Below are 26,886 nucleotides of genomic sequence, written 5' to 3' on the forward strand. Positions count from 1 at the left end.
CGCCCTCAACACCTCCTTCTCCACAACAAAGAAATCTATTCAGGAGTCTACCTGATGGAACATGCGAGGAGGAGGAATATTCCCTCTCGCCTGGTGCCTAAACTTCCACAGGTCTACGCCCCTAGCTCCCTTGCCATATTCATCCTAATGATAGATTTGGACCTCGATCTGTCCACCCTGGGGTCCAGCACATGATTAAAGTCACTCCCCATAATTAACTTATGGGAGTCCAAATTCAGAATGGACTCTTAACAGTTACTGAATAAAATCCACGTTGTCTCAATTGGGTGCGTACACATTAAGCAAAATCACTGGCACCCGCACCAGCATTCCACTCATCATCACAAACCCCACCCCAACAACACAACAGCAATAGAAATCACACATAAGTAACATCACACATACAAACAAAAAAAAAAAGCAACAGATGCAATTTAACATACATCTGACAAATCATGAACCATACAAAATGTCCCGCAACTAGCCCATGCTCTTGAACAAAGTCATTCGTCGCTTCTGGCGTCTGAAAATAACGTTCGTTGCCCTTAAACATTGCCCACAACTTGGCAAGGTACAGCACCCCAAGCCAAACCTTGCTCCGGAAGAATGCCGCTTGGCTCTGTGTGACCTCGCTTGGCCAGGTCAGCCCCAATATCCGCTCCCAGCTACAGTCCAGAGTTGCCTTGACCCGTCTCAAGAATATTTTTTGTCCTGAAATTTGTACAAAAGCACAATCACTGCCGGAGCGGCTTTCCCGCCCTTGTACCTGTGTCAAGGATCGATGGGCACAATCCACTCCAGGAGCCCTCTCGAATAACTTCGGAAACATTTTTGACACATAGCTGGTGGCACTCGTTCCCTCTACTCCCTCTGGCAGACCTACGATGCACAAATTCTGCCATGTGGATCTATTTTCCTGGTCTACACTCTTGCACAAAATCTTGCACGCTTCCCCCAACAGCGACATCTCCAACACCAATGGCACAATCTGGTTACTCTGGTTCGAGACCATCCTTTCCACCTCTTTGATCACTGCACCGCTTCTCCACTTGATCCATAGAGGTCTGCAGGGGTGCTGCGCCACCCTCAATAAAAAAAAAGAAAAAAAAATCGACGAGTCCCCCGGTATTTCATTTCACGGTTGTCAAAATTCTTTTAGAAAACTCATAAAGCTGCTCCTTCGGCAATGTGGCTGTTGACGATGACCCATCCCCTTCCGCCACCTTTCCCACTGCTGCTGCACATGAGGATCCTCCAACTGAGCTGGCTTTCACCAACTTTAGCTGGGTCTGGTACCCAGTCTTCATTCCACCCTGGGGTTAATCTGCCACGCCCCCCCCCCCCCGCCTTCCTCACCATTTGTCATCAAAGGCACCCATCAATTGGGCAGACAGGTCAAAAACTGGAAGGCCGCAATCTTGTTCTTTGCGGCCATGCTCTTGGCCCACTATTGTCTGTTCTGGTCATTCCCAAACCACCAGACCCTCTCTCCCCGGCCTCTCCTCCCTTAGACGCCATGCACATCCCCCTTTCTCTTTATCTACCTCCTCCCTTGTTGTCTCCTGTGTGCACCCCCCCCCCCCCCCCCCCCCCTTATTGGCTGTTGGCTTCAAACAGGTCCTGGAGCAAGTTGGTGAATGGCCTCCACATTCTGGATTCTTCGGCGAGCGATTAGGGAACAAAGGCAAGGGTGTCAGTCCCCTGCCACAGAAATAGTTCTGGCTATAAATAGGAGCAATACCGCAAAGACTGCCACTTTTGGGCGTAGCTCCACCCTTACTACCTTGGACATTGCTTGAAAGCAGGCTGTCCAGTACCTGACAAGTTTGGGGCATGCGGGTGTGGTTGGCCAGGCCTCCCTGGTAACATTCACACTTGCCCTCCACCTCCAGGAAGAACCTGCTCATTCGGGTTCTTGTTAGGTGTGCTCTGGGCATCACTTTCAATTGCATAAGGCTTAGCTTTGTGCAAGTAGTGGAGGTATGACTCTGTTCAGTGCTTCGCTCCAGAGTCCCCACCCTATTTCTATCCCTAGTTCTTTCCTGCATTTGAGAGTGTGCAGCATCCCTTTCTAATAGTCGTCTGTACAGGTCTCCGCAGATCGCTCCTCCCAGGTTATCCACTTCCAGTAGTTCCTCTAACATTGTGCGTCCGGGGGGGTCCGTGGATATGTGGTCATCTCCTTGCAGAGGTGCTCTTTTACCTGTAGGGGTTTCAGTTTGTCCCCGTTGGGCAGTTGTAGACTGTCAGTTTCTCCAAGGTCGCTAGCCGGTCCTCTTTGTAGAAGTCTCCAACGGTCAGCATCCACCTTTTTGTCTCCACCTCCTAAAGGTGGCTTCCTGCATGGCTGGCGCGAACTTATCATTGCCGCAGATGGAGGCCATAGTCAATAGTTTGGTTAGGCCAAAGTGCCATCTCATTTGATTCCAGGTTCGGAGTGTGACTGCCACCACTGGGATTGTTGAGTGTTTGGCTGGCAGGGATGAGAGTACTGCTGTGACGAGGGCCTGGAGTGTCGTACGTCTACAGGATCTCTCCTCTAACCTTACCCATTCCTGGTTCTTTCAACCTTCCCTCAATCCTATTGCAGTGGCCGCCCAGTGTAAGTACTGTAGGTTTGAGAGGTTCCTTCTTCTTTGTAGGACCTTTTTGGGGTTATCACCCCACCACACAAACGCCATAACCATTTTGTCAAGTGCATTGAAGGCCTTGGGGATGTAGACCGGTATGGATCTGAACCAGGAAGAGGAACCTGGGCAGCACGGTCATCTTGATCGTTTGCACCCTACCCACTAGGGAGCGTGGAGTGTCTCCCATCTTTTTAGGTCCTTTTTTACTTCGTCCGTCAGACTGGTCAGGTTCCACCTGTGGATCAGTGTCCAGTCGTGGGCGATCTGGATCCCCAGATAGCGGAATTTGCTTTGGGCTAGTTTTGATGGTAGCCCCTCCAGCTCTACCGCTCCCCCTTTCCAGCTCTAACCCTCCCCCTTTCAGGTTCACAGGGAAGACCACTCTTGCTCAAGTTGAGCTTGTAGCCCAAGAAGGCTCCAAACCCTCTCAGTAGTTTCATGATCCTTTCCATAACATTTTGCAGGTCCAAGATGTAGAGGAGCAGTTCATCTGCATTGAGTACTCTCTGTCTCCTCTTTGGATCCCTTTCCAGCTTCTTGCCAACAGTTTGATTGCTCGGGGGGAATAGGAATGAGGACAGCAGGCATCCCTGCCTTGTGCCTCTGTGCAGCTGGGAGTATTCAGAGCTAGTGTTGTTGGTCTGTACACTTGCCTTGGTGCTTTATACAGGAATTTCACCCATGAGGTAAACCCTGCCACCAGCTCAAACTGCTCTAATACCTCATGAGGTGCTTCCACTCGACTCTGTCGAAGGCCTTCTCTGCATCCAGGGAAACGATAATCTCTGGTGTTCACACTCCGAATAGGGTCATTATCACATTTAGCAATTGCCTGATGTTCGCTGTTAGCTATCTACCCTTTAAAGCCCGTCTGATCTTCTGCGAAAACATCTGGTATGCAGTTCTCCAGCCGCTCAGCTAGAATTTTTGTGACTATTTTCACATCAATATTGAACAGCGAAATAGGTCTGTATGATCTACATTCAGTTTGGTCTTTTGTCTTTCTTAGGTATTGATAGTAGCTTGTGTTAGCATTGGAAGCTAGGTGCCCTCGCCAGTGAGTCTGTAAACATTTTCTGCATTATGCAGGGCCGGTGCTATCGCAAATTTTTTGTAGAAGTCCGCCGGGAACCCATCGGGCCCCAATGCCTTCCCCGCCTGTATGGAGCTGATGCTTTCCATGACCTCTCCCAGGTCTAGTGGTGCTAAAAGTAAGTTTCTAAAGAGCTGTTATTGATGCAATTGACTCTCTGGTGTAATTAATATTTAATTTTACCTGGAATACCATAATCTTATTTTCTCAGCACGAGGTATTTTGCTGAAACATTTAGCTTTGTTCCAACTTTTACTCCAAAACAAAATTTTGGAGCACAAAATCATTTTCACTGTTATTTTAAAATGTGTACACATTTTCAGTTCAATATCACCCCACTGCCAGGTCACTAGTGCCATGATTCAAGTCCTGTGGTGATGATGTGAAAACAATTAAATGCAGGAAAACAGTGATCATTATTGATGTTAGTGGGGATAGAGCCATCATAAATATCCTGGCTCATATTTTGTCAGTGGCAAAAGAATGGAACTCACCATTCATTCTGCTAACAGCAGCTCACAGACGTCAAGTGGGCACTTACCATCAATTGTATTCTGTGTGGCATGCTCTACAGAAAATCAGCAGCTTGAGAAAGCAGTACCATCTCTCTTCAACCAATCACACTGAAGAATCTCACTGTGGCATGCAGAGTTAAACCAGGAAGTTTGAATTTGTAATTCAACATAAAAGCATGTACAGAAAGCAAACTAATGTGAGGTAAAGAAAATTGGGAAGGGGTGGAGAAAAGAAGAAAAAGGACAGAGAGGCAAGAGACAGATTTGTTTATAAAAATCACAATTTTTAGTATACTTTCAACAAGAACTAAATTCTGAAGAAATTAAACTCCACACTTGTAAGACTAAATTTTCAGAATCAGAGAGATTGTTTAAGAACTATTTTGTAGACAATGGAAGTAGAATTCAGATATAGACAGAACACTGAATGAGTTTTCTTGAAGATAAAATGCCTGCTAATTTATGTTAGAAATTAATTTATGCAAAAATGCATCAGTCCTAACTTCTCGCTGTTTAGTAAGTAATTAGTGAGCAAGTACAGTTACTTCATGCCGTTTGTGTATTTTAATGGCAAATCTCTTAACAAGGTTACGGTGTAGTGAAGCTTCTAACCAAGCCGAGTAAATCAGAAAGCAACTTCCTGAGAACCATGTTTCTCTGAAGAGGTGTAGACTCCTGAAGTTGCAGTCAGATTTGCTTCACAATAACACTCACAACAACACTCACAACAGCAATGATATTTCTATCATAAAATATGCCCCCCTCTGTTTGAAACAAGGTCAGCAGAACAGTTAAAAAAAAGTCGCAGGAAAACATGAAGCGGCATAATTAATGGCGCAAGTAACTTTCTCATAGTTCACTCTTTCTTTTGCTTTATTCATCTATGCCATAGAGGGGTCATCACAATGGTGCAAGTCCCAGGAAAACATGGAAATATGAATCACCATCTGCACATAATGTACTGGCTTATTTAAGCAATCTAAACAAAACTGTTTCTGTTGGTAAAGGAATATTCATCGAGATTTGTTTATGCTTTAAACACTAAACAATCAGAAAATTCGAATTGCAAGGTTACATTACAAGTGGTTTTCTGTTTCCTGGAGAATTGGTCTTCAAGACAAATTCAAATCAAAAAAAGTAACAATTCAATCCTGCCGTTTGTCCAATTCTCTTGCAGGAAGATTCATTACTGTAATTAATCACTAAAGATGAGTCAAAACAGCAAACCTTCCAACATATTAAAAACATCTCACTTTTATCTGAGACTTTTAAAATCACCACTCTTTAAATTTGGGGGGGGGGGGTGTTAAGTCGAAAACATTTTTAAAAATTACTTCCTACCTACAATTACTGAAAATCATCACCTTCAACTTCCCCCTTTTAAGAAGAAAGTCTTCACAATTGTCACTACCAATCACATTAGATTGACACAGATAAGTGTTGTCGGGGCTTGCTGATAAACCTTGTACTCAACATTATAGAAACGCACATGTAGAACAGAATTATGCTCAATGAATTCAGTCAGAAAAAAAATTCATAAAAAATGAACTCGGAAAAAATACGCAGGGAAAACACCTGCAATTCAAAGAACAAGTAATGCAGTGTCAAAGGTTGAAATCGACCGTGTTAACATTTCTCTAACAACGGGTAAACATTCCTGTTATTAATATTGACCTTGCTTCGGTTATAATGTATCGCCCCTTGTTTCAGTTATAATGTATCCCATTTTGATAACAATGTCGCCTCAGCCATTCTCAGTGTATCCGCATCGAGTGCATACACAGGGAAGCAGTCTTGGGTTGCTGCTGATCGCTACATAAAGCCTGAGCTCCAGGCCCTGGGATTGGGATTGGGGATCCCCGAGATTCCTTCCTCTCACTCACACAACATACAGACAGCTGGAGGGGGAAAAATGAACGAGGCACAGATGGCCCACGGCAGCCTGGCGACAGGACCCGCACCGCCACCCCCCGGTTGACGCGTTCTATTCACCGGCAAACTGTCCGATGGGCGGGTGCAAAACAAAACACACAAAAGGGCGACCATTGCCAAGTTAACGACCAAGGCAGAGCGGCCTGAGAATTACATTCACCTGTGTCCGAGTAATACATGGCGGCGGCCTCTCGTACTCCACTCTCTCCCAGTTCCTGCCTCGATCGGCTCCGGCTCCGGCTCCCTCTCCCCAGCTCGAGCTCCCCGGCCGGGTGCGTGCAACTTACTCTCGCTCGCTCGAGCCCAGGCTCGCACCGGCGCGCGCTCTCTCTCTCCCCCTGACGACACCTCCCGTTGGAGCTCTGGTTGGCCTTCAGCGCGCGTGCGCCTCCCTGGCAGTTCTGTAACGGACTCGATTTGAACAAGGTGATCGTTTTAACCCGAGCGTCGCCGCGAGATCCACCCCCCGCGTCGTCTGCGCCCGCCCCGCTGTGGAGTTTTTAAACGTTTAAACTTTCTGCCCTGGGTCTTTTTTTTGTGTATGTGTCGATGACGTCCAATTCCAAATGATGCGTCTGTGACCTTTGTACCCCTGACACCGATCGCGGTGTTGAAGCTGCACGGTGCCGACAACCAGAGATACCCTCCCTGACAAAGTCCGAACAGTGACGCCCGACGGTGAGCCCCACGTTGAATATTTAACCTGAGGGAATTGGGAGTGCGGGGGAAGAACTCTGGGCGAAAATCGTTTCTTTTTGACAGCGCCAGAGTCAGCGGCGGAGAGCAACACGCCCTTTGCCCTGCCCTGAATACAGTAAAATGCTGGAAAACGTTCAGTGGGTCAGGTACCCGTGGACACGGAGAGAAACAAAATTAATATTTAGTCTCTGTTCCCACAGACGCTGCCCGACTGACTGAGCATTTCCTGGGGCGGGATTCTCCGCCCCCCCCCCCCCCCCACGCCGGGTGGGAGACTAACTAGGGCCTCCCGACATTCTGCCCCCCCCCCCCCTACATCTGCCCCCCCCCCCGACATTCTTCTGCCCCCCCCCCCGACATTCTGCCCCCCCCCGACATTCTGCCCCCTCCCCGACATTCTGCCCCCCTCCCGACATTCTGGTTCTGCCCCCCCCCCGACATTCTGCCCCCCCCCCCGACATTCTGCCCCCCCCCCCCCCCCCCCCCCCCCCCCCCCCCCCCGACATTCTCCCCCCCCGACATTCTGCCCCCCCCCCGACATTCTGCCCCCCCCCCGACATTCTGCCCCCCCCGACATTCTGCCCCCCCCCCGACATTCTGCCCCCCCCCCCCCCCCCCCGACATTCCCCCCCCCGACATTCTGCCCCCCCCCCGACCTTCCCCCCCCCGACATTCTCCCCCCCGACATTCTCCCCCCCGACATTCTCCCCCCCCCGACATTCTCCCCCCCCCCCCCCCCGACATTCCCCCCCCCCGACATTCTCCCCCCGACATTCTCCCCCCCGACATCTCTCCCCCCGACATTCTCCTCCCCCCCGACATTCTCCCCCCCCCGACATTCTCCCCCCCCGACATTCTCCCCCCCCGACATTCTCCCCCCCCCGACATTCTCCCCCCCCCGACATTCTCCCCCCCCCCCGACATTCTCCCCCCCGACATTCTCCCCCACCCCCCCGACATTCTCCCCCCCCCCCCGACATTCTCTTCCCTCCCGACATTCTCCCCCCTGACATTCTCTTCCCCCCCGCTATTCTCCCCCCCGCTATTCTCTTCCCCCCCCTCCCCGCTATTCTCCCCGCCCGCTATTCTCCCCCCCCGCTATTCTCCTCCCCCGCTATTCTCCTCCTCCCGCTATTCTCACCCCCGTTATTCTCCTCCCCCTTATCTCCCCCCTCCCGCTATTCTCCCCCCCCCCCACGCCCGACCCACGCCACAAATCGGCGAGCGGCCGGGCCTTCACGCCGATTTCAACACGGCAGCAACACACCTGCTTGCTGCCGTCGTGAAACGGGCGGTAGATGCCCATTTGGGGCATCTGGGGGCCCGGTTGGCATGGCAGTACCACGGCCGTGCCAAGGGAGCCGTGCGTCCGTAACGGATGCACTCTTTTCCTTCCGCCGCCCCGCAAGATCAAGCCGCCACGTCTTGCAGGGCGGCTGAGGGAAAAGACGGCAACTGCGCATGCACGGCTGATGTCATTGGCCGCGTCAGCCAGAGTGACGCTTGACGTGCGGCCTTGTTGACTGTCGTCAAGGCTGTGACGCACGGGGCCGTGCTCCTAGCCCCGCCCGGGGGGGGATAATCGGCCCCGGAAGTGGGCGTGAAGGCTGCCGTGGTCACGGCCTGTCCCACGGCAGCCTTTACAATTCTCCGCATTTGTGGAGAATCTCGCCCCTGGTTTTTTTTTATTTCAAGAATTCCGCAGCATTTCGCTCTCGTTTTGATTACGTTGCCTTGAAGTTTGGTAAATGAACACAAACCAACAATTTGAAAGCTACAACCTAACCATTTAGTGCGGGCAGGCAAATAAACGTGTGCCTTCTCCAGTCAGATTGCCTCCAGGTTTTGCACCGTCTTTGTCATTTTGCACGTTTTTATTGATTGACATGGGTGGGTGGGGGTGGGGGAAGAGAAGCGAATGGGCAGAATATGTGCTTTAATGATACCCGAATGCTCATCTCAAAAATCAAACCGCTGAAAACTTTCTCTCAGCCAGCTGCTTTAGTTTCTTGACACCCATTGCTTAACTTAGAAAAAAGTGATCATTTGCAAGAGATACCAGAAGGCTACTAGTTTATAAAACTGCATTCCAACAGTAGTCAGTCATTTTTGATCGAGAAGGGAAATTGCAGAAGGAAACATCAGTATTTATAGTTCAAGTAAATGTGCAAACTATACATTTCAATGAAAGGCCTGTTATTTTTAATTTCAAGTGCGATTACTTGGGAAATGTTATTGCCATAACCTGAATTTCTAGTAAGTTGTCCATGACTGAAGTTATTAGCGCAAAACCAAATCAAAGTGGTGGGTTTTTTTTAAGACTGGAGTTCATCTGTTTTTTTTCCCCCTCAGACAAAATTCAAAGATTTGGTTTGAGATGTTTGTTCTTATGTTCTCTCTGTATATGTTGTCACAACATGCGTTTTTCCAAACAGTAATGAGTGCTGGAAAAGATATACCAGAGGGAAAGAGGTTGAACAAGTATGGAGACCTAGAAAATACTGAAATGACTGTGGAAGACTGGATGACACGATGGGAAAAGAAGCACATTGGTTTTCATGCAAAAGAAATTCACAAGTGAGTGCAGATTTTAGTTTTAGTTTTCAGGCATCTTCCAATTCTTCATTTTTAGAATTATATTTCCTTGATATTGAATTTCTGCAGTCCTTACTTTGTTTTCTTGTAGCTTGCATTAATGAACAAATTAAAACATTGGTCTTCGTGGAGATTGAATTCATTACTCTAACATGAAATGGTTAGGTTGTGCTGACTGAAAGCCATGCATGAGGTTTGGGTGAGTGACTCTTGATAACGTAAAATTAACTTGTACTTTCACAGAATAAAAGTTCCAGTAAAGTTATGCAAACTTCAACAATATTGCTGCCTAAACGGAAGTCCCAGGTTGCTGTCTATTAGTAAGAGTTTGCACCTCAATCCTTTTATGAGCAAATAATGTCAGAACTAGAAGTGTGGAAAGCTGAGTGCATTATTTCCCCAAGTGCCACAATGCTTCATCTCTCTTTGGAGTATTTCAAGTATTCATTCCTGCTGTTGAAACTAGGATGAGCAGCATAAGTATTCATTCCTGCTGTTAAGTGTCTCCCAACCTTTCTATTAAATCATGAAAAACCATACCAATATCTTGTTATAAAGAGATTCAGAAAGTGACCATTGTCAAGTCTGAAAATCTGAGAAATTCAGTTAAACATTGATGTTATCTTTATTTCTATACAGGAAATGATTAACCAACAACAGTAATATTATAACAAACTATATTTCCTTTTAAATTATGGAAGGAGACATTATTTAGACACTTGAATTTTTTTTAAGGACATTCATTTATCTTTGGTCTTGGGGTAAGCATGCATTTCCCCAATAAATCACCTGGCTAGCATTGTACTTGAGGAGGAATGAGCTGTGTGCTTGTTTGCACTACCGTCACTTTAATTGATTGGGAAAGGAACTGGCAAAGGCTAGTGACAGAGACAAGCTTTAAGTTTTGGACCTGTTGTTTTTGAAATCAGCTGAGAAGAAGGCAGCTCCAACCTGCCTTGCCTGAATTCCGTATGTGGTTAGCAACCTGCTGCCAGAGAATCCTCAACGGAGTATAACTTGTCTGCATTTGGAAACCTGAAATGTTGAGATGAGAAGAATTGATCCAACACTACCTTCTCCTCCACACTGAAGTTCTAATGGTGAGAACCTCCAGATATCTAATGGGAGAAGCTATTGTGATCCACTCTGTTTGCAGGATTTAAACTTTGAAAATGTTATCCTTTATTTCTTAAAGCCTATCCTACAAAGCCCATCTCAGCAGAGACCTATCTCATGGTCCTTTGTGGGTGCACATGCTAGTTTTTTTTAAAGTGATATTTCCAGAGTTCAATTGCGTGTCCTTGCAACTTTGTTTTCCAATAAATCAGTCGTTCTGAGTTTGTTGAAAGGAGCCTGGTTAAAATATCTTTTATTCTGTGTCTAACAGTAGTGAAGGTAAATAATTGGCCATTTTGGTGAGTGTACTAAACTTTAAAAACTAATAGTGCGACCTGTAAAGTAGAGGGGCTAGATAAAGTGGGCACTCCCATCCCGGCCATAACCCTGTATATTCCACTTGTTATACAAATATATTGAAACACTAACCCAAGACAATAACTTAAAGGCCAACATTTTATAATATTTCAGAGCTTATGTACATACATTTATATTGTTGGAAGTTTCCATTATAAATACACCACATGTATGGAAATAATTTATTTTTAAAATACCATTTGAAGTTATTGGCTTCGAGTCCAGTGGTTCTGGGCAGAATCCACAGTAGTTTGCACTTTGATAGTCCATAAAATGAGATTAGCCTGTTGCAAAAAAAACACATAAAATAGATTGAAATTCACTGTAAAACATATCCTATTCATTCACAAATTACATTACAACCTGCTTGTTCATTTACAATAGGCTATGTCTCAGCAAAACATTCATAGGCTTGTCTTCCAGAAGATATTTTTAAAAATACACTGGGCGCACATATTATGGTATCCAGCTCACACAAGAGATATAATTGTTACAACTCCCAGATCACACTATTGTATGATGGGAATTTGCCAGTACTGAGAAAGTCATGATCGTAAGAGAAGGAGAAACCGGGTGGAGTTTGGCTCAGTGGACACCACTCTCCATTGAGTCACAAGGTTCTCGGTTCAAGTCTCACTCTAAAACTTGAACTCCCAAAAATCAAGCCTGACACTCCAGTGCAGTACTGAGGGAGTGTTTTAATGACACCGGTGCTGGATTTTGGATGAGATGATATATGTCTAGCCTTGAATGTGGGTGTAAAATATTCAAAAGCACAATTTCAAAGAAGAGCAGGGAATTTTCCCAATGATCTGGTTGAAAATGTCAGTCAACATCGCACAAACGTATTACCTGATGGAATATTACTGAGCTGTTTATGGGAGCATTATGTGTGCAAATTGGCTGCTGCATTACCTACATTACAACAGCAACTGAACTTCAAATGTACTTCATTTGCCTGAGTTTAGTTGTGGAAAGTGCCATATAACTTTTTGAAAGACTGTCCCCTCTGAATATCTAGTGTGGACTCAGTATCAGGCATAGACACAACTGTTGATCGTGGTATAAAGGCTATAACTGTTGTGAGTAATGGATATCAGATTAAGATGAGATTGGGTTCGGGCAGCACGGTGGCGCAGTGGGTTAGCCCTGCTTCCTCACGGCGCTGAGGTCCCAGGTTCGATCCCAGCTCTGGGTCACTGTTCGTGTGGTGTTTGCCCTTCTCCCCGTGTTTGCGTGGGCTTTTCCCCCACAACCCAAAGATGTGCAGGCTAGGTGGATTGGCCACACTAAATTGCCCCTTAATTGGAAAAAATGGGTACTCTAAATTTTTTTTAAAAGATGAGATTGGGTTAAGATACAATAGGTTGCGACTTCTGGTTGTGACCATGGAGTGAGTGGTCACACACAGGGCAGCTCCTGCTTAAAGGCACAGAAAAGAGCTCTTTTTACCCGAAACTGGTGGAATTTTGATGAAAATGGTGAATGTTGGAGGAGTAGTTTCCCCTGGAAGCGGTATGTCTGCTGGCCATCAGATCTGGCAGAAAATGGTGAGAGAGTTGGCTGAAAAGTTGGAGGGAGCCTTTGCTGCAGCAGCCACTGTAAGCGTGCAGATGGGGGAAGGGTTGATGCAAGCTGGAAAGCCCCAGAGGAGCTAGTGGTGTTTATTAAAGACAAATTCTGCCGGCAGAGGAAGGAAATGCATGAGAATCACTCAAAAGCCATCTAAGGAGCTTGTGGCACCCCTGAAGAATTCTCTGGAAAAAGCGGAGAGGTGTTTGGAGGTAGGGATCGCAGATTCGGAAGATCGAAGGCGTGATCTCGGACCACAGCGATCGTGTGGTGCCTCTGGAGGCGGAGGTGGGGCTCCTAAGGGACCTGTGTAAAATTTGAGGGCAAAGGTGGGGGAGCAGGAGAATGCCTCGAGAAGGGAGAACCTGCGAATAGTGGGCCTGCCTGAAGGAGCCACGAGGTACATCTCGAAGATACTGTCAGGGCTGGTGACAGAAGGGGTGCTAGATGAGACACCTGAAGTGCACTGAGCGCATAGGTCCCTAAGGCAGAAGCCTAGAACTGGGGAGCCGATACGGACAGTGATTGTGAGACTCCACAAATTTATGGAGAGAGGAGATTCTGCGATGAGCCAGGGAGAAGCGTACCTGCGACTGGGAGGAGAATAGCATCTGAATTTATCAGGACATTGGAACCGAGTTGGCAAAGTGGCCTGCAGGCTTCAATAAGGTCATGACGGTGCTGTATCAGCGGCAGATCAGGTTTGGGGTACTCTACCCAGCGAAATTATGGGTGACGTTCGGAGTCCGAGACCTCGGAAGAGGCTGAAAACTTCATTAAGGAGTGTAATGAACTCCAATTGGCTTTATTGGTTGGCCAGTTGAAGTATGAGCTCCCTCAATGATAGCTCATTGAGGGGGCCCATATAATCACCTGTCTAGGCTTTGTGAGCAGTCTTAAGTTGACTGAACTGCTAGCAGCACTATTTGTAGCTGCTCCTGTAATATCGTTATTGTAAATAAATATTGGTGTGGTGACGGAACTCCTGCCTCCCGTGGATTACTACAAGGAGTATAAACTGGGGGGAGAACTGAGCGAACAATGCTTGGGAACTGGGGTGCTGGCACTTTGTAATGGTAGGTAGCATGTTTGAATTGGGGGGGGGGGGTTCATTTTTTGCAGGGGGCTTGCTGTTTAATGTTGAGATTGTATGGGGTTGTAGGGATGAACAGTTTATGTGGGGAAGGATGTTCCCATCCCCCCCCCCCCTCCTGTTTTATGGGACTGTTTGTGTTTAACATTTGTTTGCTTTTGGAGAAGGCTGTCTGGTTCAAGAGAAGTCCCTGTTTGGGTGGGGGAGGGTAAGGTTTGTAGAGAGCCATCCTTGAGCTGAGGAGAGGGGGGGGGGGGGGGGTCATGTATTTATGTACTCTGGGACAACACAGGCTGCAACTGGATGCAGCTTTAACTAAAAGATACTCCAGACCTTGAAGTTAGTTCAACCTGATTTATTGAACCGTTAGCAAAGTTCACTATGATTACGACTCTCTGCTAACCTAAGTGTGGTTACTCTGTCTGACTAAATCAGACTAGCTCTTAGCCACGTGCTGGAGGTGTGATACTGTACATACACCCTGATTCACTCTGCAGATGTTCATCCGTGGAAAGAGGCGGAGTGTGAGTGCCTCGTGCCTTTTATAGTGAGTTACCACACCTGAGTGTCCTACCTGTTCATTGGTCATGTCCTGTTCTCTGTGTTCATTAGATGCCTGTCTGTGCATCATTATCTGCATGTCTGCCTATTGTGACACCTTTGGGCACGGCGGCCACAATAGCAGGTGATGCTGGTGAATGGAAGTGAAGGGGGGGGGGTTGTTGCGACATGGAATTTACAACAGAGGGTGAGAGATGACATGGTCAGGGGTGGAGGAAGGGGCCATCCAGGATGGGCTAGGTATAGGGTGGAATTAAGGGGCAGGAAGTAAGAAGGGAAGGTGATGAACGATAGAGGGGGTTGGAGGCGTAAGGCTGGTAATGTGGAACTTTCGGGGACTGAATGGGCCGGTTAAAAGGTCACGGGTGTTCGCGCACCTCAGGAGCTTGAAAGCGGGGGTGGTCTTTCTTCAGGAGATGCACCTCCATGTGAAGGGCCAGGTTAGGTTAAGAAACGGGTGGGTCTGGCAGGTTTTTCACTCGGGTTCGATTTGAAATTGAGGGGAGTGGCAATTTTAATGAGCAAAAAAATGGGATTTATGAGGGTGGAAGATATGTGATTGTGAGTGGTGTAGTGGAAGGGGCACCGGCGGTGTTGGTAAATGTTATGCCCCAAATTGGGATGATGTGGGTTTTTATGAGAGGGCTGCTGGCAGCAACCAGTTGATCATGAGAGGAGACTGTAACTGTGTCCTGGAGCGGAGGGTGGATCGGTCGAGCTCCAGGTCGACAGGAAGGGTACAAATGGCGAGGCAACTGGGGGCGATGGTTTATGCAGAGAATGGGTATGGTGGACCCATGGCCTTTTCAGAACCCAGGGGGAATAGAAATGAAATGAAAATCACTTATTGTTACAAGTAGGCTTCAAATGAAGTTACTGTGAAAAGCCCCTAGTCACCATATTCCGGTGCCTGTTCGGGGAGGCTGGTACGGGAATTGAACCGTGCTGCTGGCCTGCCTTGGTCTGCTTTCAAAGCCAGCGATTTAACCTGGAGTATTCCTTCTTTTCACACGTCTAATAAGGTGTGTTCAAGGATTGATTACTTTGTAGTGAGTCGGGAGATTTTGGTTGGGGTGGAGGGGGCAGAGTATGCAGGGATAGTTATCTCGGCCATGCGCCCCACTGGCTGGAGATTCGGTTTAGAACGGGACAAGAGCAGAGGCCGGGGTGGAGGTTTGACTCGGGGTTCTTGACCGATGGAGGTTTTTGTGATAAGGTGCAGGCAGCGAATAAGGAGTATGTAGAGTTCAATCAAAATGGGAGGTGTCTGCGGCCATTGTTTTGGGAAGCACTGAAGGCAGTGGTCCGGGGAGAAATTATTTTGTTTAAGGCTCGTGCGGATAGGGAAAGGAGGGAGGAACATGACTGTCTAGTGAGCGAGGTAGTGGAGGTGGACAGGGAAAATTCGAGGGTGCCCACCGTGGAGGGATTGGCGAGGAGAAAAAAGTTGCAGGGGCAGTTTGGCAGGCTGACAACGGGGGGGACGGTGGCGCAAGAGGAGTGTAATATGAGTATGGGGAGGTGTGAGCCGCATGCTGGTGCACCAGCTGTGGAAGCAAGCTGCGTCCAGGGAAATAGTGAAGATACGGGCTGGGGCTGGGGATGTGGTGTCGGAGCCAGGGAAGATAAACCAGGCATTTAGGGAGTACTACCAAGGACTTTATGAGGCGGATCAAACTGTCTTGCAAATGTATTTGTTAGCTCAGTAAAAGTGCTGTTTTAATCTATAATGTAATTATGCTGTTTTGTGTCTCTCTGTGTTTTGAGATGGCCTGAGGTTATGAGTGAATGTAAAATGGGTATTTAAAGACTGGGGCTTAATATTTACGCAAAATAGCTATCTTTTACCTATCAGGTGTATTAGAAAATAGTTGGTTTCTACAGTCCCCGCTTTGATAAATCGAAAGAATAAGTGAGATATATCACAGTAAGATAAAAGAAACAATTAATGCGATAGGATAGGTAAAAGCGCAAAGAATAACTCATTCATATTGTCATTGCAGTTTTAAACAATAGAGTGGGCAAGCATTGCATACATTTCAGCAAAAATTATTATAATAAAGAATCATTATTATAAAATAATTAATCAATTATTCACATTTGATTCTCCTGATTCAGTATTAATACATGAACAATATGTTAACAATACAGTCAAATAATTGATTAATCAGTAACATTTCAACAATAATACTTCATTTCTAATATTTAGGCTAAATATCTATCTTTTACCTATCGGGTGTATTAGAAAATAGTTGGTTTCTGCACTTCCCCTTCCTCCTTGCTGAAAAGGTTTCTATCCTCAGCTCAGCCTGGCAGGGGGTTTATCTCCGACCTATATGGCCACATTCTCTCAACTGATCCCTCCCCACTATACTGAGTATGGGCGAAATAGGAGACTCGATTGTGCCCAATACTCATTAGTAAGGCTTGTAGAGAGGCCCTTTAAAGGGTCAACTTCACGTCCTCATGTGACTGATTAAGCCTAATTCAGTTCAAGGTGCCACATAGGTTGTTCTTCACCATGAATGTTTTTTTTTCCAAATGTCAAGAATAAATGTGATCACTGTCCGCTTGTCCCAGCTGACCATGCGCATATGGTTTGGTCCTGCCCAAGACTCGGCAACTTCTGAGTTTCCTTTTTTAGCACCAAGTCAGACACCTCTGTTTGGAATTACTCCCATGTACACTGATAGCTGTATTTGGGGTTTCAGATTCACCGGTAGTTCACTCTGGGGTAGAGGTGAACGTAGCCGCCTTTGCCTCACTGTAGCCCGGAGGTGGATACTGCTTGGTTGGAGGTCTTCCATCTGCGCAATGCCTCTGGCTGGTTGGGGGATTTAATATTCTCCTTGCACTTAAGTTCACTTCAGGGGTGCAGTGAAGGGATTCTACCCGAAATGGCAACCAACCATTTATTTTCTTTTTTAAAGATTTAGACATAGGTGGAGGATAAATGTGAACGGTGCCAGAGGGGCCTGGCCAACCACACCCATATGGTTTGGGCTTGCCCCAAGCTTGCTGGGTTCTGGCTTCTCCGAGGCAATGTCCAAGGTTATGGGGGTGAGAGTGAAGCCCGATAGTGGCAATCTTCGGGGTATCAGAGCAGCCAGAACTACACATGGGGAAGGGGGCCAGCCCCTTGCTTTCGCTTCCCTAATCACACGCCGGAGAATCCTGCTCGGCTAGCGATTGGCAGTACCACCCATGGCTGCACGCTGGCTCGTTGACCTCTCGGAATTTCTCCACCTGGAGAAGATTAAGTACACCATGCGAGGGTCGGAGGAAGGCTGCCTGGATACTTGGGGGGCAGTTTGTCGGCCTGTTCCAAAATTTGTTCCGAGACCAGCAACGAGGAGTAAGCTGAGAATAAAAAAAACAAGATAGACGAGGAACCAAAAGACTGCCCAATCTGGGGCGGGGGAAGGAATGTGGGGAAACCACAAGAGAAGAGGAAGGGTGCTAAAGCCAAAGGGAGACGGGGAAGCGGGGAATTATAGACCGATCCAGAGGGCAACGAAATGTACATATAGTTAGTTAAATGAAGGACAAAATAAACCTCTGTACAATAAAGTAAATTAGTGCGGGTAAGAAAAATGTAATGTATAAACACAACAACTGTTTATAAATACGAGAAAAGCCAATAAAAAGATTTTCAAAAAAAAGTATTTAGACACCCATCAGCTGTTAAGGGTTTTAGATAATAGAGTTTAAGATTTTTTTTTGTTTCTGGTAATTGCATTCTTTTCTTTGTTGTTATGTAAAACTTTAATAAACATATCGCGAGAAGGATTTGCGACAGGGAGATCTCAAAAATTAGATCTTCCTTCCCCCCCCAAAAAAAAACCCGGGAGTTATAAAGGTTCATCATTACTTCCTTGTTTTTATACCCTATGCCACTACATATATAAAGCTCAGCACCCCGTATGCCTAATTAACTTCTTTATCAACCTACCCTTCCACCTTCAGCTATTTGTACTCGTATATCCCCCAAGGTCCCTCTGCTCCTGCACCCTAGAATTGTACACTTTATTTTCTATTGCTTTTCCTCATATCTCCTACTAATATGCATCACATCACATTTCTTTGTACTAAATTTCATATCTGCCTGTATATGTTCTCTTGGATTGATCACTATCCTCTTCACATTCACAATACTTCCCAAGTTTTGTGTCATCTACAAATTTTGAAATTGTGCTCTGCACACCAAAGTCTAGGCCATTAATGTAGATCAAAAAATCAATGATCCCAATACCAAACCCTGGTGAGCTCCATTATACAACTTCCTCCGGTCTGAAAAACAAAATGTTCACCACTACTCTTCTTCCTGTCTCAGCCAATTCCACATCCATGCTGCCTGACCCTTTTATTCCATGGGCTTCAACTTGGCTGATGTTGGACTTCTGGTGGCGCCCTCGAGGAGACAGGTCGCAGGTCAGATCGCTCCCGCCCGCGATGGGCAAACGGACCTTTTTTAACGGATTTTTTTGGGATGGGGCAGCCTGAATCGGTGGAGGAGACGATGGGGAAGAGGCTTCCTTTCCGAGGTATGGGCAGCTGGACTAGAAGTGGTCGAGTGGAGTGGCAAGGATTGAAGTGGGAGCAGCGGGGACCCCAGACCGGGTGACCAAGCATGGCGGACGGCGGGGAGTGGAGGCTCACTGGCCAAGGGAGGAGCAGATGGAGTTCTTCAAGAACTGCTTCGCCGAGCTGAGGAGGGACACGCTGGACCCAATGAGAGCGGTGATGGACCGAATGGTCGAGACACAGGCGGTCCTAGGGAAGGCGCTCAGGGAGGTCGAGGCGAAGCTCTCCAGCCAGGCGGGCACAGTAACGGAGCTGGAGCATGAGGTGGAGGAGCTGAACGCCCGTCAGGAGGATGCAGGAGCAGCTTGAAGAGCTGGCGAACAGAGCCAGGAGGCAGAATTTAAGGATCATTGGCCTGCCCGAGGGCTGCGAGGGGTCGGATATGGGTGCATACGTGACGGGTATGCTTGAGGCGCTGATGGGACCGGAGGCCTTCCCTCAATCCCTGGAGTTGGATGGGGCACATAGAGCCCTGCAAGGAAGCCCAGGACAAGCGACCGACCGAGGGCTTTGGTGGTCCACTTTCACCAGCTTGCTGACAGGGAACGTGTGCTGCGATGGGTCAAGGCGAAGAGGAGCAGCAGATGGGAGAACTGCGAGGTGCGCATTTACCAGGACTTGGGAACGGAGCTGGCCAAGAGGCGTGCAGGATTCATCAAGGTAAAGGCAGCCCTCTACAAAAAGGAGGTGAGGTTTGGAATGCTGTATCCTGCAAAGCTCTGGGTTACGTTTGAGGAACTCCACTACTATTTTGGGACACCAGAACAGGTTTGGACCTTTATTAAAGATAAGAAACTGGACTTGAACTAATGGGCACTTGGTTCTTTCAGTGCTGTACAGTGGCGGCGGTCTGTTAATCTAATTTGCTCTGATTAGGTGTGGACTTTTATTAAAACAAGAAGCTGGACTGGAACTAAAGGACTTTGGGCTCTCAGAGCTTTTGTGTGGCGGCGGTTTGTTAAACTATCCTGTACTGTAATGTTTTATCCAAGATTGTTTTCAGCCTGGACAAAGAGTGGGGCTGGAGGGTGCACTGTTTAGGGTGTTTTGGGGGGATTGCAACAAGGGGGGGGGGAGAGAGAGGGGCCCTGCACTTGGTACCTTTTGGCGGGAGATCGGGGCTTCTGATAGGGGGATGGGCTAGGGGCTGGTTACGGGACTTGAAAGGGCACGGTGGGATACAATTAGGTTAATGGGTCCCTGGTGTGTGGGGAGGAGGGCCCGAGCGCTTGGACGGGAGACAGGCAGGTGCCAAGGGCAGGGGTCAGCATAGCTAGCGTAGGTCAGGGGATACCAGGGAGAGTCGGAGGTGGGGCGGGCTAGGGCCAAGCGCAGGGCTGATCAGACCTCGGGGCTGGGGGGAGGGGAGGCTGCGAGGGGGGGTTAGGGCCACGTTACTTTAGTTGAACACGTGTGGCATGGGCAAACAGCTGGCAGGGGAAGTGCCTTATTAACGTGTTTATTCTTTCCCACTGTTCGTTTTCACTATGTTAAGGCTCTTTGCACAGGGCCATGTTTCTCTCTGTAACTGTTACAAATTTGTGTTAAATAAAAAAACACAAAAAATAAAAAAATGTTTTTTAAAAACTTGGCTGATGTTGTATGGAACTTTATCAAACACCTTTTGGAAGTTTGCGTACACCACACCTACTGCATTACCCTAATCAATCATCTTTATTTCATCATCAAAGAACTCCAAGTTAAACACCATGAAAAAATCCATGCTGGTTTTCTTAATTAATTCTCATTGTCTTACTGAAAGTTAATTTTGTCCCAGATTATTTTTTCTAAAGGCTTGTAGTAATTGATTTTATCCTTGCGCACTTGTTTTGAACAAGGGTGCAAAATTTACAGCCTGTCCCTATCCTGTTTGGCACCTACTTCATCAACTTGGTATCACGTAGGTGTTTACCCACTGCACTTGTTAGTTAGAGTACTGATATGAACATATAATAAAACTGAAGAATATTTCACTCTGGCTCCTAAAATTGCACATTGGACTATTACAGAGAATCTCTGCAGTTAGATTCTAGTAAAGCAGTAAAAGTGTTCAAAGCAGGAGTCTCCATTGCTAATTAGATTTTACGTTATTATTGCTTAAAAATCCAAGTCATGGGTCGGCACATGGCGCAGTGATTAGCACTGGGACTACGGCACTAAGGACCCGGGTTCGAATCCCTCCCCTGGGTCACTGTTCGTGTGGAGTTTGCACATTCTCCCCGTGTCTGTGTGGGTTTCACCCCCACAGCCCAAAGATGCGCTGGTTAGGTGAATTGGCCACGCTAAGATTCCCCTTAATTGGGAAAAAAATAATTGGGTAGTTTAAAATTTATATTTTAAAAAAATCCAAGTCAGTGTGCAGATTATCTATGATCTCATTGAATGACAGGAGAGTCTAGATATGTTTCTGTTCCGATATTCCTAAATAGATTTTTGCTATATGGGACTGCCAGAGGGGCCCTTCTCCTCTGTTTATTCTCCAAATCATACACTGTTAACTTCAGCCTATTGCTATAGAGCTAGATTTGACTATTTGGTGATCAACCATTGAAACATGCCACCCAGACAGCTGTTGGTGCCTTAGAGTTACTCCTTACCATAGTTGCTGTCGATTGCAGTAAGAAACTGTGCTCTCGGGGAGACCCGTTGACTCTGGACTGCTATAATATTGGGTAGTTCAAAAGGCCAGCTGGGGTATAAAATGGTTGGTAGGGAGAGGGTTGGTAGTATATGGGGAAAGTGATAACGTGTACGCAACAGCAGCCTAGTGTTTTTTTTTGTGCAATTACAGGACAAACCTCTTCTTGGCCGAACAAAAATTAAAAATAGATTGACATTAAGTGAAGTGCATACAATTCATATTCATAGATACATAGAAGATAGGAGCAGGAGGAGGCCTTTGGCCCTTTGAGCCTGCTCCGCCATTTATCACGATCATTGCTGATCATCCAACTCAATAGCCTAATCCTGCTTTTTCCCCATAACCTTTGATCCCATTCGCCCCTAGTGCCATATCTAGCCGCCTCATGAATATATTCAATGTTTTAGCATCAACTATTTCCTATGGTAATGAATTCCACAGGCTCACCACTCTTTGGGTGAAGAAATGTCTCCTCCTCTCTGTCCGACATGGTTTACCCCGAATCCTCAGACTTTGACCCCTGGTCTGGACACACTTACCATCGGGAACATCTTCCCTGCATCTGCCCTGTCTAGTCCTGTTAGAATTTTATGAGTCTCTATGAGATCCCCCCCCCCCCCCCCCCCGCTCATTCTTCTGAACTCCAGCAAAATCAATCCTAAACAAACCTAGTCAATCTCTCCTCCTGTGACAGTCTCTGGAATCAGTCTGGTAAACCTTCGCTGCACCCCTTGAGAGCAAGAACATCCTTCCTCAGAAAAGGAGTCCAAACTGCACACAATATTCTCGATGTGACCTCCTCAAGGCCCTGTATAATTGTAACAACTCATCCCTGCTCTTGTACCCAATCTCTAGCAATGAAGGCCAACATGCCATTAGCTTTCTAATAATAATAATTGCTTATTGTCACAAGTAGGCTTCAATTAAGTTACTGTAAAAAGCCCCTAATCGCCACATTCCGGCGTCTGTTCGGGGAGGCCGGAACGGGAATTGAACCCGCCCTGCTGGGCTTGTTCTGCATTACAAGCCAGAGGTTTAGCCCATTGTGCTAAACCAGTCCCTGCCAGCCCTCTTTAACGACAGCTGCACCTGCATGCTTACTTTCAGTGATTGGTGCACAAGGACACCCAGGTCCCGCTGCACGCTCCCCTCTCAATTTACAACCTTTCAGGTAGTAATCTGCCTTCCTGTTTGTGCTTCCAAAGTGAATAACCTCAAACTTATCCAAATTATACTGCATCTGCTATTGATTTGCCCACTCGCCCAACCTGTCCAGATCATGCTGTAGGATCTCTGCATCCTCGTCACAGTTCACCCTCCCACCCAACTTGGTATCATCTGCAAGTTTTGAGATGTTAGGTTTTGATCCCTCATCCAAATCATTAATAGATATTGTGAATTGCTGGGGTCCCAGCACGGGTCACTGTGGCACCCCACTAGTTACTGCCTGCCAATTTGAAAAGGACCCATTAATTCCTACTCTTTGTTTCCTTCTGCCAACCAGTTTTCTATCCACCTCAATACATTTCCCTCAATTTCATGCACTTTAATCTTGCGCAATAATCTCTTCTGCGGGACTTTGTCAAACGCCTTCTGAAAGTCCAAATATACCACATCGACTGGCTCCCCCTTGTCAACTGAACTACTTATATTATCAAAGAATTCCAACAGATCTGTCAACAATGATTTCCCCTTCATAAATCCATGCTGACTTTGACTGATCCTGCCACTGCTTTCTAAATGTTCCACTATAAAGTCCTTGATAATGGATTCAAAAATTTTCCCCAATACCAATGATAGGCTTACTGATTTATAATTCCTTGTTTTCTCTCTACCTCCCTTTTTTTTAAAAATAATTTTTATTGAAAAATTTTGAATTTATACAACAATAACGCACCATAGTAAAATACCAAAAATAACAATAATATTAACAATCATAAACATTCGCCCCACCTCCATGAACAACACAACATTTTAACAACAACAAGGAACACACGCACACACACACACACACCCCCAACCGGGTTGCTGCTGCTATTGACCAAGTTACCTATCTTTGAGCCAGGAAGTCCAGAAAAGGCTGCCATCGTTTATAGAACCCTTGTATTGATCCTCTCAGGGCAAATTTGACCCTTTCCAATTTTATAAATCCCGCCATGTCACTGATCCAGGTCTCCACACTTGGGGGCCTTGCATCCTTCCACTGTAGCAGAATCCTTCGTCGGGCTACTAGGGACGCAAAGGCCAGGACACCGGCCTCTTTCGCCTCCTGCACTCCCGGCTCTACCGCAACTCTAAAAATTGCGAGTCCCCACCCTGGTTTGATCCTGGATCCAACCACCCTCGACACCATCCCCGCCACCCCCTTCCAGAATTCTTCCAGTGCTGGGCATGCCCAGAACATATGGGCGTGGTTCGCTGGACTCCCCGAACATCTGGTGCACCTGTCCTCACCCCCAAAGAACCTCCTCATCCTAGTCCCGGACATGTGGGCCCGGTGAAGCACCTTAAATTGGATGAGACTAAGCCTCGCACATGAGGAGGAAGAGTTGACTCTCTCCAAGGCATCCGCCCAAGTCCCGTCCTCTATCTGCTCCCCAAGTTCCTCCTCCCATTTAGCCTTCAGCTCCTCCACTGATAACTCCTCCACCTCCTGCATTACCTTATAGGTGTCAGACACCTTCCCCTCTCCGACCCACACCCCCGAAAGCACTCTGTCCATCATCCCCCGCGAGGGCAGCAGAGGGAATCCCTCTACCTGTCGCCTAGCAAACACCTTTACCTGCAAGTATCTGAACATGTTCCCTTGGGGAAGGCCAAATTTATCTTCTAGTTCCCCCAGGCCCGCAAACCTCCCGCCAATAAGCAGGTCCCTCAATTTGCTGATGCCCGCCCTTTGCCACCCCCTAAATCCCCCATCCTTGTTCCCCGGGATGAACCGATGGTTGCCACCCAGTGGAGCCTCCATCGAGCCCCCTGTTTCCCCCCGATGCCGTCTCCACTGTCCCCAGATTCTTAGGGTCGCCGCCACCACCGGGCTCGTGGTAAACCTCTTAGGGGAGAGCGGCAACAGTGCCGTTACCATGGCACCCAGGCTCGTACCTCTACATGACGCCATCTCCATTCTTTTCCACGCCGCCCCTCCCCCCTCCATCACCCATTTACGCACCATTGACACATTGGCTGCCCAATAGTACCCCAGAAGGTTGTGCAGCGCCAGCCCGCCTCTATCCCTCCCTCGCTCCAGGAACACCCTCTTCACTCTCGAAGTCCCATGTGCCCACACAAAGCTCAAAATACTGCTAGTCACTCTCCTAAAGAAGGCCCTGGGGATAAAGATGGGCAGGCACTGAAAGAGGAACAAGAACCTCGGAAGCACCGTCATTTTGACGGACTGTACCCTCCCCGCCAACGATAATGGCAGCATGTCCCACCTCTTGAACTCCTCCTCCATCTGATCTACAAGTCTGGTGAAGTTATGCTTGTGAAGAGTCCCCCAATCCCTGGCCACCTGCACCCCCAGGTACCTAAAGCTCTCCCCTGCCCGCCTAAGCGGGAGCCTACCAATTCCTTCCTCCTGGTCTCCAGGGTGCACCACAAACACCTCGCTCTGCCTAAATTTAATTTATAATCTGAAAAGGTCCCAAACTCAGCTAGCAACTCCATCACTCCCGGCATCCCTCCCACCGGGTCCGCCACATACAGTAACAGGTCATCGGCAGACAACAACACCCTTTGTTCCTCTCCACCTCGCACCAAGCCTCTCCACCTCTCTGAATCCCTCAACGCCATCGCCAGCGGCTCGATTGCCAGTGCAAACAACAAGGGGGACAGGTGGCAGCCCTGCCTGGTCCCTCGGTAAAGCCGGAAGTACTCCGACCTCCTCCTATTCATGGCCAAGCACGCCATTGGGGCCTCATATAGCAGCCTTACCCATCTAATGAACCCTTCACCAAATCCAAACCTCCCCAACACCTCCCATAGGTACCCCCACTCCACTCTATCGAAGGCCTTCTCCGCATCCAGTGCCACCACTATCTCTGCCTCCCCCTCAATCGCCGGCATCATGATGACATTCAACAATCTCCGCATGTTCGTGTTCAGCTGCCTTCCCTTCACGAAACCTGTCTGGTCCTCGTGCACAACCCCTGGCACACAGTCCTCTATCCTGGTGGCCAGGATTTTTGCCAGGACCTTAGTATCCACGTTGAGGAGAGATATGGGCCTGTATGAACCACACTGCTGGGGGTCCTTGACCCTCTTTAAAATTAACGAGATCAGCGCCCGCGACATCGGGGGCAAAGTCCCCCCTTCCCACGCTTCATTGAGTGTCCGCACCAGCAAGGGGCCCCACTAGGTCCACAAACTTTTTATAAAATTCCACCGGGAACCCATCTGGCCCCGGAGCCTTCCCTGACTCCATCTGCCCGATCCCCTTAACTAGCTCCTCCAGCTCAATCAGCGCACCCAACCCATCCGCCTTCTCCTCCTGCACCTTCGGGAAAGAAAGCCCGTCAAGGAAACTCTCCATTCCCCTCCTCTCCCCCGTTGGCTCCGACCGGTACAGTTCCCCGTAAAAGTCCTTGAAGACCTCATTCACCTCTACTCCCTTCCGCACCACATTCCCACTCTTGTCTCTCACTCCAGCAATTTCCTTAGCCGCATCCCGCTTGCGGAGCTGATGAGCCAGCATCCTACTCGCCTTTTCACCATGTTCGTACACTGCCCCTTGTGCCTTCCTCCACTGTGCTTCCGCCTTTCTAGTGGTCAGCAAATCAAATTCAGCCTGCAGGCTGCACCTCTCCCCCAACAGTCCCTCCTCTGGTGCCTCTGCATACCTCCTGTCCACCTCCAGCATCTTTCCCACCAGTCTATCCCTCTCACTCCTCTCGCTCCTCTCCCTGTGTGCCCGGATGGATACCAGCTCCCCACGAATCACTGCCTTCAGGGCTTCCCAGACCATCCCCACCTGAACCTCCCCCGTATCATTCACCTTGAGGTACCCCTCAATACTTGCCCGGACCCTCCTACACACCACCTCCTCCGCCAACAACCCCACATCCAACCGCCACAACGGACGTTGGTCCCGGACCTCCCCCATCTCCAACTCTATCCAATGCTGAGCGTGGTCGGAGATTGCAATGGCCGAATACTTGGCCTCCTCCACTCTCGGAATCAGTCCCCTACTCACCACGAAGAAATCTATCCAAGAGTAGACCCTATGTACGTGGGAGAAGAAAGAGTACTCGCGTGCCTTCGGCCTCGCAAACCTCCATGGATGCACCCCACCCATCTGATCCATAAACCCTCTCAGTACCTTGGCCGCCGTCGGCCTCCTACCCGTCCTAGAGCTCAACCGATCCAGTGAAGGATCCAACACCGTATTAAAGTCCCCCCCCGCCCATGATCAGACCTCCCGCCTCCAGATCCGGGACCCGTCCCAACATACGCCTCATAAAGCCCGCATCGTTCCAATTTGGGGCATACACACTAGCCAG

The 26,886-nt window shown here is 48.0% G+C and overlaps 2 protein-coding genes across 7 annotated transcripts in view; one reads left to right on the plus strand and one right to left on the minus strand.

Annotated features, from left to right (window-relative positions):
* The window catches only part of LOC119965944 (lysine-specific histone demethylase 1B), a 160,758-nt gene extending 154,196 nt beyond the window's left edge, over nucleotides 1-6,562 (minus strand). For 2 of the 4 annotated variants that reach the window (XM_038796979.1, XM_038796977.1), the window contains exons 1-2: nucleotides 6,331-6,562; nucleotides 4,265-4,359 (exon numbers count right to left, since the gene is read on the minus strand). Coding sequence is in view for 2 of the 4 variants with exons in the window: in XM_038796978.1 (XP_038652906.1) it covers nucleotides 6,331-6,349 (19 nt within the window). In the remaining 2 variants the exon portion in view is untranslated. The remainder of the gene's footprint in view (nucleotides 1-4,264; nucleotides 4,360-6,330) is intronic. The other 2 variants (XM_038796978.1, XM_038796976.1) reach the window with 1 other exon arrangement.
* A 41-nt stretch (nucleotides 6,563-6,603) lies between these two features.
* Nucleotides 6,604-26,886, plus strand: part of LOC119965946 (probable thiopurine S-methyltransferase) — a 106,303-nt gene continuing 86,020 nt past the window's right edge. Inside the window, exons 1-2 of one of the 3 annotated variants that reach the window (XM_038796982.1) lie at nucleotides 6,604-6,848; nucleotides 9,305-9,446. In XM_038796982.1, the coding sequence (XP_038652910.1) occupies nucleotides 9,307-9,446 (140 nt within the window). In that variant the 5' untranslated portion in view covers nucleotides 6,604-6,848; nucleotides 9,305-9,306. Of the gene's footprint in view, nucleotides 6,849-9,304; nucleotides 9,447-9,555; nucleotides 9,664-26,886 lie in introns of those variants that run through there. The other 2 variants (XM_038796981.1, XM_038796983.1) reach the window with 2 other exon arrangements.

The sequence above is a fragment of the Scyliorhinus canicula genome, chromosome 5 (genome assembly GCF_902713615.1).
Source record: "Scyliorhinus canicula chromosome 5, sScyCan1.1, whole genome shotgun sequence".
Lineage (NCBI taxonomy): Eukaryota > Metazoa > Chordata > Chondrichthyes > Carcharhiniformes > Scyliorhinidae > Scyliorhinus > Scyliorhinus canicula.